This window comes from Elephantulus edwardii, unplaced genomic scaffold, assembly GCF_000299155.1.
Source record: "Elephantulus edwardii isolate Elephantulus edwardi_28Jun2011 unplaced genomic scaffold, EleEdw1.0 scaffold00051, whole genome shotgun sequence".
Taxonomy (NCBI): Eukaryota; Metazoa; Chordata; class Mammalia; order Macroscelidea; family Macroscelididae; genus Elephantulus; species Elephantulus edwardii.
Window position 1 is genome coordinate 12,703,024 of NW_006399801.1, and position 11,874 is coordinate 12,714,897.

The 11,874-nt window shown below is 39.0% G+C and overlaps 1 protein-coding gene across 2 annotated transcripts in view; it reads right to left on the reverse strand.

Annotated features, from left to right (window-relative positions):
* The window catches only part of ITSN1 (intersectin 1 (SH3 domain protein)), a 286,095-nt gene that overhangs the window by 169,852 nt on the left and 104,369 nt on the right, over positions 1 to 11,874 (reverse strand). For both annotated transcript variants that reach the window (XM_006886744.1, XM_006886745.1), the window contains exon 5: positions 4,622 to 4,782. In XM_006886744.1, coding sequence (XP_006886806.1) covers positions 4,622 to 4,782 — 161 coding nt within the window. The remainder of the gene's footprint in view (positions 1 to 4,621; positions 4,783 to 11,874) is intronic.

Genomic DNA, 11,874 nt, shown 5'->3' on the forward strand with positions numbered 1-11,874 from the left:
AATCTTTAATATATAATGGACAGTTAAGCAAATGAATGTCTGTCTTGGAAGGAGTGAAACCAAGTTTCTCCCTGGAGGCTAGGATTTTTTTTTTTTCTTAGAGATAAAATAGTTTCTATTTTTTTAAATATTGTGATCATTTCTGAGAAATGAAATAAAGGACAAGTTTCATCTTTTGTTTCTTAAGTCTTACATAGTTGATCTATTACAGACATCTTATACAATCAGGGAAAAATACTTCAAATACAGTAACAAGAATGTGCATAAATATTCTAAAATCAATCAAAAAGTAGAGGAAAAAGTCTAACCAGCTTTCAAGGGGTAAAAAATAATTAATCATATTCATATACAGGACTGATTTATGATTCACATATATCATTAAAATATATTATTAAGTATCTCATTTAGATGAAATGGAAGTCAAATATCAAGCAATGCCTATATCTAGTTAGAATTTTCATTGTCAGTTTTAAATGACAATATTTGCAAAGATTTACTGATAGCTAATAAATTAATAAATAATAATAATACATAATAAATAAATTCTACTCCAGTACTTGGCTTTTGCTGATACAAAAATGGTCACTTACTTAACCAACAACCAAAACCAATCTCTAAGGCTTTTAAAGATTAGACAACAGAATACTAAGCATTTTAATAAGACATTTTCTATACCTGCAGACTCCTACTCATAGAAGAAATTTCATTTCAAAATAAAAATATTGATACCTTAAATTAACTGGTATCAAATATTAGACAAAATCCTAAAACAAATACAGTCATGTTTTCACTAGACTGGTAATGGTAACAAAATCATTGCCATTACCACCTTACAGCTCTTCACTCTACATGAGTCACTTAGCCAGCTTTACCTCTCTTGAAAGTTACAAGGTATTTTTCTGCAAGAAAAAGTAATAAGTCTTTTTTCCTCCATTTAGCCTCAACTACTACTCCACTGAAACCACTTATCAAGGTCACTCACAAGTGAATCTTGAGAAATCCACATACCACATTTTTGCCTAGTTTTACTCAATCTCTAAAACAGAGAAACAAGCCCTCTTTCTTGAAACCTTTTTTCTCAGCTTTTAGAACATTGACTTCTTCCCATTTCACAAGTTGCCCACCCTTCTTTCTATTTCCATCTTTTATTTCTGGCTTGTTTCCTTTTATCAGAATGTGAAATATCACAGAACTCCAAGGCTTGTCCTAATCTGCTGGTCTCTACCTACACTTTCTCCTTGAGATATTTTGTCCAGTTATAGGGTTATAAATGCCATCTAAATGGAAACTCTCATATTCTTTGTCTCCCAAAGCTGAATGATCCTTCCTCTAAGCTCAAGAGTCATGCTTCCTTAGCATCTCCTAAAATTGGAAATCGATTCTCAAAGTCAAACTCTTAGCCATGAAGTCAAAACTGACTCAGCTGTTGCAACAGCAGGTTTCTGAGGCTGTAAGTCAAATGAGAGATTTCCAATCATTTTCCAGTAAAATAGCTGGCGGACTTGAGCCACCAGAGAGGCATGGCCTCTGAGTTAGCAGTGCAAACCTCCACAGACCATGCCACCAGAACTCCCTGAGGAATCTATTAAAGCTCTAAAAATTAATAAGGTCTAAACTGCTGTCTAGTCAGCCATCTTATGTGAAAATCCAAATCTATTTTTAAAGTATCTATCACCCTACTAAAAACTCCCTGTGGTTTTTAATTGCACTTAAAGGAAATTCTAACCTCTTAGGAAATGTACTGACAGAGTGGCTGCAACAACGGAGGCAAGCACAGCAACAGTTACGAAGATGCTGCAGGATGAAACAGCTTTCAGTTCTATTCTATGCAGGGTGCTTAGGAATTGGAAACTAACAACAGAGTTTATGTGGTTCTTGCCCTAACTCCATGACCTTATTGCTGTGGTTGCTGGTATGCATGACTCAGGTCACAATCAATTCAACGCTGACCCACCAGCTGGTTTTCAGTGGCTGTAAATCACATGGGAAATGACTGCTTGTCTTTCTCCCAAGGAGTCAAGTAATGAGAAGGATTCAGCCCTGATACACACACCTTCCTTGATTTTAAACCATACAGTCGTGTTCCCTTGCTCTGTTCTAACAAATGCTTCTTGGTCTATGGCGAAGCACAATAAAGTATTCTGGGATTCCCATTCTTGCTAATATTATTTAATTTCTTATGACTCTCACACTGTCAAATGCCTCTGCATAGTCAAATGAAACACAAATAAATTATCTGTTTGCTATTCACTGTTTTCAGCCAAGATCCTTTTGACATTAGCAACAATAACCCTCGTGCCATGGTCTTTTCTGAATCTAACTTGAATTTCTGGCAGTTCTCCCTGTGGATATAATGTTCCAATAATTTTTAAATAATCTTCAGCATGATCTTACTTGTATATGAAATTAATAATGTATGAGTGGGTTGGAGTAAACATCAAAAGTCATCTACTCATTAACTTTAACTGGTAAAAACTATCTGCCATGAGCATTGAGGGCTTTTTTGTTTTGTTTTTTATTTTATTCATTTTAATGAACATTTACAGAGATTTTGGATTTCCATTCATTCATTGTTGCATTTTTCTCCCTGCCCAACCCTCCCCCCTAGTTCCCTCCTCTCTCTTTGAAAAGTAAAAGAAAAATTCTTTCATTAGTATGCAATCTCCCCCCGCACTCCACTATGTAACCTAAATCCTGGACTCTTGTGATAATCGCAATACCTTATCATATATCGCTTTTTAATGTTCTTCTTTCTATGAGCTCAAACTAGTAATAGCAACTATAGTGTTAGTCAGGAAGCACAGGGGCAAGAGAGTTTATCCCAACAGGTCGTCAGGAAAGGGTGAGAAGTGTTGGATGCACAATTTAAAGAGTGTAAATAACAACACTAATAACTTCTAACTACTTTCATATTAGGGCTATGAAATGCATGGTCAGATAATGTTCAATATGAATTAGAAAATAATGACAATAATAAATCTATTTGTTCTTGAGCAACCAGAGAACTATTTAAGGGAAAAAAAAATAACCCTGAGATGATTTGAGTAAATTCAGACAAAGTGGATTCAACCCTATCCTTGTAACTATTACAATATCTAGATGTTTCCAGGTTTATCCTCTTTAAAAAGTGGTTTACTGAGAATGCTGACATGTTAAGAATGACGTGGAGAAAGGCAGGACAAAGCTTAAGGGAAGATCTGTGGACTGACTGATCACAGTGCCTAGACCAGAAATCCCAGTACCCTGGCCGATGGCAGCTTAAATAAGTGGTGTAAAGCCTTCTGATGGATGAGGACCACACTTCCTGAAAATAAAGCAGCAGCACCTTCAGAATGTAAAGTCCTACAGTAGAATGGAACAGGAGAAGACATATTAAATGTTAAGGGACGGATTACTGACCCTAGGAACTGGGGGGCTGGGAAGAAGAAATGGGATGCTTCTGGTTATCTGACCCCTTCTCCACTCTGAAGTTTCTTCTTGCAGCCTTGGCAAGGAAACGAAGGGGAAAGAAATGACAACAACTTTTAACTGTTCTTAACACATGGGTCCTGGAGAAACACTGCCTATGAGCTTTAAGGGATTGAGAGCAATTTCTACGAAATAAGCTGGTTAACTAAAGGCTGAGTGCAGTGAATATACTACCGAAGAGGACACTGGTCACACAGAGCAATGTCAAGTTTTACTTTTCATATTCTTTGCTCATATGTAATGTTTCAGATTCTTTTCCTCCTTATTTTGGATTCCAGTTGTGCTTGCCTAACTAATCTTTTCAAAAGCTGTACTTGCTCCTTAAAAAAACAAACTTTGTTGCTAATTCTCACCAAAAGAGAGGGACAGTTTATTTGATATAGCAACTCTACTAAATAAATCAGATTATTGATTTATCTCAGGTTAGCAATAATGGTGTCAGAGAAGATCTGAATTACTATTGATCACCCTAAAATCTACTTCACTATCACCTGTCATCAGATATAACAGAAACAAAGACAATTCTAGCACAATTTTTAGTTTTTCACTTGAACTGTTTAAAAACCTCCTCATGAATCAGATCTTACACCTGATTACTGCAATCACCAAATCAACCTAAATAATTAAAGTCTAGAACAGAGAAGAAATCAGAACCGTTGGTGATTTTAGACCATCGTTTAATCATTGATGATTTTATTTTTTTAAAGAAAAATGCCTGGCTGAAAGAAATTTTCATGGAATTTTGCTTTTAATTATGGTAACTTTTCCCTCCATTCTACTTTGTTCTAGAAAAGTTTTAATGTGGCCAACTGCCTTAACACTAATATTATGATTTCACAATCCAAGCAAGCTTATATACACACACAGAGAAATAAAGATGTCTGGAAATCGAGACACCCTCCCCCAAGGAAGGCTGTGACAGTGTGAAGCTCACTCCTCTTCTGTGAGGATGTGCATCTTCACTTTCACCTTGACTGTGAATGTGCTTCCTCTCCTGTAGAAATTATATTCCCTTACAGGGGATCATTTTTCAGATATACATTTCCCTCCTAGATTTCCACAATGCTAGATAAATAGAAAAAAAATAAAAAAGGAAATATTTATTTTTAAGATATACAAGGAAAGAGAGCAGCCAATTCATTTTGCGACTTACCAAATGCTGGTGCACTAGAAATAGCAACTGGCTGCTGTTTCATGACAGGGGGAAGTGCAGAGGGGAGCTGATATCCTTGAAGCTTCAGTTTGATAAGTTTCATGGCTATGGAAAACTCCACTTGATCCATTCTTCCATCATTATTCATGTCAGCCAGTGCCCTGCAAACCAACAGCATGGACATGGAATGACTGTGATTATCAAAGAATTTTTATAGAACCACATGTATCATCACAAAAACCAAATAATCAGCTCCTTTACCCCTAGGAAAAGCAAAACAAAAGTGTTTAACTAACCTGGAAAGATAGGCAAGGTTTTACATAAACATAAAATACCTTTTTATTTATATTAAATTTTATTAATTTTAATGAACATTTACAGAGATTGTGGGTTTTCATTCCATAAAATACCTTTAATTGTTTTGTTCTTCCCTTTTATGATGTTGCTGTTTGATTGAAAGGTATGATTGAAAGGCTAACTCACTGCCATGAATTCAGAACCAAATCATAGCTGACCCTCCAGCAGGTTTTCAGAGGCTCTAAATTACACGGAAGGAAATGACCCATCTTTCTCCCATGGAGCAGACCCTGGATTCGAACCACCTACCTTGCCCACTAGACCACCAGAACTCCCATGAGTCTCTTTCAAGTCACAGCAAATCCATATGACAGAGCAGAACTGTTCCATAGAATTTTTTACACTATGATTTTACAAGTGTATGTAGTCATTATCACTGAGTCAGAACGGACTCACAGCTGACCCTCCAGTGAGTTTTCACAGGTTGTAAATTACACAGTAGGAAAATGAATATCTTTCTCCTGCAGAGGGATCAGAGGATTTGAACTGCCCGCCTTTGGATTGGCAGTGCCAGTCCTTACTCACTAGGCCATCAAAGCTTCCTTCAGGGGCTCACAAGCAGCCCTTTTACTCAGCGTCACTGGGTAGGATCAAAGTGCTAAACTTTGGTGAGCAGCTGGATGCTGGAACACGAGGGTTCCTTCCTTCTATGATATGTGACTTTCTTTTCAGATTAAGTATAGGAATTTGTCCTGTGGACATAAAGAAATAACTAGACACAGGGTTTCTTTGGGGACTGATGAAAATATTTTAAAACTTGATAGAATAGCTGTAAAACTGTTAAATGAAAAAAACCAATAAGCTGTACACTTGAAAAGGAGCAAGTCTGATATGCCAATTATGTAAAAATAAAAGTATTGTAAAACAAAAAGATATATACTGTGTTTCTAGAGAAACCTGATCAGCCTGTATCAACTCCTCTATAGGGTTCTACAAACTTAACTAGGGAGAAATCATTGTATCGTATCAAACTATACTATATCAAACCATAAAGATCTTGAAACAAATTTTTCTTTAGAATCCAGTCCTTAGGTAAGTCACAGCATCAGTGTACCCCCATTTTCCTCTTGTATTGTTGTTATATGCCATCGAGTTGGAACTGACTCATAGCTGAGTCTTCAGACAGTTTTCAGAGTCTGTAAATAGCACAAAAGAGGGCTGCCATCTTTCTTCCACAGAGCAGCTGGTGGACATGAATTCATGGCTTTGGGCTGGCAGCACGGCTCCTTGCAACTAGGCCACTGTTGTTGTGTTGTTGTTATGTGCCATCGAGTCGCTTGCGACTCATAGGGACCCTACGTACAATAGCCCTAAATTCTTCTCTGTCCTGTGCCAATCACACTGCCTCTGACACACCCATCCCGATTACCCCAGTCACTGAATCAATCCACCTCATAGAGGGCCTTCCTCTCCTGCACTGTCCCTCCACCCTCCCAAGCATGATGTCCCTCTCCAAGGACAGGTCTCTCCTCACAACATGTCCAAAGTATGTTAGACAGAGCCTCAGAATCCTTGCCTCCAAGGAGCCGCCCAGTTTAACCCTTTCCAGCATAAATCTGTTTGTTTTCCTAGCAGTCCATGGTACCCTCAATACTCTTCTCCAGCACCATAGCTCAAAGGCATCACTGTATTAGCAAATGTATGTATAAATGTACAATGTTCTTAAACATAACAATCTGGAAGAAGCTAGCAATCTCAGTCATGTTTTTTTAATCTCAATCACTTTATATTACCAGGAGTGGTACAATATTGATATAGCTTCTCTAAGGTTTAAACACAATGGTTATTTAAATTTTCATCTGCTAATATAAAGACGTATATTGATAATTTTTTAAAAATTTGAACCAACTTTGCACCTCAGAATAAATTTGCTTTTGATTGAGAAGTAGTGTATTCATCTTTTCATATTGGCCAAACACTAGTTTGAGCAGTGGAGTTGGTATCCAGTACCAACAGAGATGGTGAACTGAGCTAAGTGGGCAGAAGGGAGGTGCCAAGAGTCCAGATTTGGACACATTAAATTTGAGGTTCTAAAGTACATTTGTTGGCTGGAATCCAGGTTGGGGAGTATTCTGAAGGAGTTTAATTCTACAGAGGTTGATTTCTGGTTCTGGTGAGACTTAGGGGCAATGTTTACAAGCCACTGGGTATGAACTGATTGTATTTGGCCTCCTGTGTAAAAAGGAATTTGGTCACCAGTATGGGGCTGGAATCCAGGTAGAGAAGTATTATAAAGCAGCCTGATTCTACCGAGGTTTGATTTCTAGTTTGTCCATTCGCTATACAGGAACAACCTGTGGTTGTTGTGATGCTAAATACTGTGACACTGATGTGTCAAATGCGATAATGGTTACCCATAGTGGACAGTGTTTGGTGGAGTTTCCCCGACTAAAACAAGCTTGGAAGCAGGAGTGGCATCTACTTCCAAAATAGTTTGCCTCCGGAAACTCTATGAACTTCGAGAAACAATGAAAGTTATATGAGTGTTCCAATCTTTCGTTCATAGGGTCACTATGAGTCATCTGTACCTCAAAGGCACTTAACAACAACAACAACAATGCACATTCAAATAAAGAGTTGAGAACTCTGGGGGAAAACTGAAGATGGAAATTTAGGATCCATTTACGTTTGGTTAGTATTTAAAGTTACAGAACTTTGTACCAATAAAGGTAAACAGGTACATTTTAAATTTCATCTAAACTTGAAGCAATGTAGCATTTGAAACAGAATGACACTAACACAAGACATCAGGATAAAAGGAACCCAAACTGCACACAGGTGAGTACAAGCTGATAGAATAATTAACAGAGGAAAGCAATTATCTAGATCATTTTGAGAGTAAAACTATTAGAACAGAACAAAAAATAAGAGACAACCTCAGAATTGCAGTTTGTGAAAGTAAAAGGAAAAAAAAAACCCAAACAACCCTAACAAACAAAAACTGACAGAGGCCAGAACTATGAAACTATAAAGCTTTGAAAACTTTGCAATATCAACTTAAGGAGTGCTCCCAGAAGGTAAGCAGGCAAGTGGACAGACAGATATGCATGTACAAGTTTTTACACTCTTTGGATTAATAGAGTTTATTACATTCTGGGAAGAATTCCCACAGACATAGCAAATTTTGCGAATTCCACATACAAGCAAGTTTTGCATACTTTAAGACAAAGAAGGGACAATTTTCCACCAAGACAAAGAGTAAGAGAAGACAATGAATGACGCTGCACAATGTGATTGTTGTTGCTGTTGTTAGGTGCCACTGAGTATGACTTATAGCAACCCTATCTATGAACAAAAGATCTGAACCCTGTTCTATCCTGAGCCATCGTCACACTTCCTGACACACAAAAGACCATTTCCGCAGTCACTGTGTCAATCAACCTGGTTGAGGGACTTCTATTTCACTGACCCTCTTCCCTTCCCAGCATCATGTCCTTCTCCAAGGAATAGCCCCTCCTAGCAACATGCCCAAAGCATATGGACCAAGTCTCATCATTCTTTATTCCAAAGAGCACTCTGGCTGCACCCTCTCCAAGACATAACCATTAGTTCTCCTGGCCGTTCCAGGAATGTTCAGTGCTCTTTTCCAACACAACAGCTCAAAGGTGTCAGTTCTTCTTATTTCATTGTCCAGTTCTAAGATGCATACATAGCAAGTAATTGGAAAGACTATGGTCTGAATCACATGCACTTGAGTCCTCAAATGACATCATTACTCCTCAATAATTTGGAAAAGTCTCTAACTGCAGATTTAACCAGTGCAACGTATCGCCTTATTTCCTGACTGCTGGTACCAAGGGTCTTAACTGTGGATCCAAACAAGATGAAGCTGGTGACAGTTTCAGTCTCCACTCAATCCATCATAATGCTGCCTATCAGTCTAGTGATAAGAATCTTTGTTTTCCTGACACTAAAATGCAATCCATACCGAAGGCTGCATTCCTTGATCTGCAACAAGTGCTTCAAGGTCTTCTCACTTTCAACAAGCAAGGTTATATCATCTGCATAATGCAGGTTATTGATGAGTCTCCCTCCAATCCTGATGCCATACTCCTCTTCATAGAGTCCAGCTTCTTGGATAATTTGCTCAGTATACAAACAGAATATGTATGGAGATAGAATACAACCCTGACACACTCCCTTCTCAGTTTTAAACCATGCAGTGTGCCCTTGTTCTGTTCATACAACAGCCTCCTGGTCCAGCTACAGGTCATCTGCAAATGTACTACTAAGTGCTCTGAGATTCCCATTCTTCTCAATGTCAGCTATAAGTTGTTATGATCCACACAGTTAAATGCCTTTGCATAGTCAATAAAGCACAAATAGATACTTCTCTGGTATTCCTTACTTTCAGCCAGGATATAATCTGACATCAGCTATGATAACCCTGGTGCCTCCATCTCTTCTAAATCCTGCTTGAACATTTGGCAGTTCCCTATCAATGTACAGTTCTAGCCATTTTTGAGATATGGGATAATATCAAGGAAATCATTCATAAAGAAATAAAAAGATCACTATGGAAATGAAGGATAAAGGGAAAAAACTGGTATAAGAAGAGACTCTAAAGATTGCATTGGGGCATTAAGATGCCAAAACAAACAGAAAACCTCTCAAAGTGAAAGAGCTGAACAGATTTCAAAGGGTAGATTGAGAGAACAAAGCAAAGTATTATAATGGAATGTGCAGGGAGCTGGAATTGGAGAATAAAAAGGGAAGAATTGGCTCTGCATTTCTTAAGCTGAAAGAATAAAAAAAACCTAAGAAACAAACTTAAGCCTCATGTCATAATAGAAAGCATCAAAAAAAAGATAGGGGAATACACAGAGTCACTGTTCCAGAAGGAATTGACTGACTCTGAAAAATTTCAAGAAGTACCATTTGAACAGAAGCCAATGGTAATGAAGGAGGAAGGAGAAGCTGCATTGAAGGCATTGGCAAAAAAATAAGGTCCTAGGAATTGATGGGATACCAAATTACTTGTTTCAATTAACAGATGTAGCCTTGAATGTGTTCACCAGTCTATGCCAGGAAATTTGGAGGACAGCTGCCTGGCTAACAGAAGAGGTCCATAATTGTTCCCATTCCCAAGAAAGGTGATCTAACTGAATGTGGAAACTATCAAATAATGTCATTGATATAATTTACAAGCAAAATACTGCTGAAGATCATTCAAAAACAGCCGCAGAATAATATGAGGAAAAGAATACAATTCTAGAACTTTATATTCAGCCAAATGAGCCTTCATGTATGAGGACAAAAAGGCTAAATTTTTTACTAACAAAGTAAAGACCTAGCATCACATTGTTAAAAATTAAAGAGGGAAAAGATAATATATAATAAATAGTATTGGCCAATTTTAATTTGTCAGCATGTAAAATGACTATGGAAAAAGGAAACAAAATAAATGTTGGTAGGGAGGTAGGGAAGGAAATGGGAAGGATCCAAGTGAAAAGAGGGTAATGATGGGCAAGATTGAATGGTGATTAATTTTATAAAACATAATCCATGAGAATGATTGTATGAAACACAATGTGGATGAAAAATAGTGTCAAACACAAAGTATACAAACTCTGTAAACAAACTAATATGAAAAAGACAGAAAAAAGAAAAACAAAAAACTTAAAAAAGAATGTAGGTAAATATTGGCAGTTCAAACCTCTCAGCTATTCTGCAGGGGAAAGAGGGGGTATAGAGTCTGCTTTTGTAAAGAATTACAGCCTTGGAAACCCTTTGGGACAGTTCTACTCCATCCTATGGTGTCATTATGAGTGAGAATCCCTTGATTGCATTGTTTGTTTTTTTCTCTATACAGTTTTCTTGGCTACAATGTATAGAGAAATAGATTATCAGACCTTTCTTCTGCAGTACTGCTCAGTGGGCTTAAATGGCAATCTTTAGGTTAGAGGTACAGCACAAGCATTTGTATTAGCCAACAAAGAGCCTAACTTACATTTTCATGGTAACGTGATCCAATCTATCTACAAAGACCTAAATATCATTGCTAAATAAAGTTTCCAAAATACAGGTATGTTTTTTAGAGGCAGCTGAATGTCTTCTTAAAAGTGCAGATTAGGGAAGAGATCCAAGATGGCAGCGGAGGCAGAGACAATGTGGTAAGCTGTGGGAGCAGTGGACCACTTGGAAAAGGGCCATTATGACCCTCTACAAGACTTCTGTTTATTGATAATTGAACAGTTAAACAGTTGATGACTGGTCTTCAGTGAGGATTGAGGCTCAACAACAGGAATTCAAGGATTCCCAAGGAAGAATGGGTGAGTGCTGCAGCTCCCAACCCCCTCCCCCAGAGCCCGCACTGCGACTCAACACAGCCACAGCTCCATGAAGCTCTCACAGCTGGAACCTATGGAATCCCTCGCCCAGGATGGAAGGTGGGCACCAGGCCTCCCCAGGACTGGTGCGGCAGAGCCACCACACTACAGCAAAGTGTACTTGTTCTGGGGAGAATTCTTGGAGCCAAGATGGGGGCGGCAGGGGAAGCAGGCGGCCACTGGCCTCCCACGCACAAGATGAAGCACGACCACCAGCCTCCCGTGTGGGAGATGGCACTCACCAAGCAGCTGCCTGTGGGGGGGGATGGTGTGAGACCGCTGGCTTCCCACACACAGGATGGCGTGCTCCTGCCAGCTGTCTGTGTGGGAGATGACACTGGGGAGGTGGCTCATGCCCGCCAGCCACCCGCACGGAAGATGGCATGCGCCCAGCAGCCACCCGCAGAGGGAATAGTGTGCACCCACCAGTAGCCCGTGTGGGAGATGGCGCACGCCTGCTGGCCGCCTGCGCACGAGATGGCACGCGCACAACGAGAGATGATGCAAGCCCTCAGGTCACCCACGCGCAAGATAACGTGCGCCCACCAGCTGCCCTCGCTGGGGGAT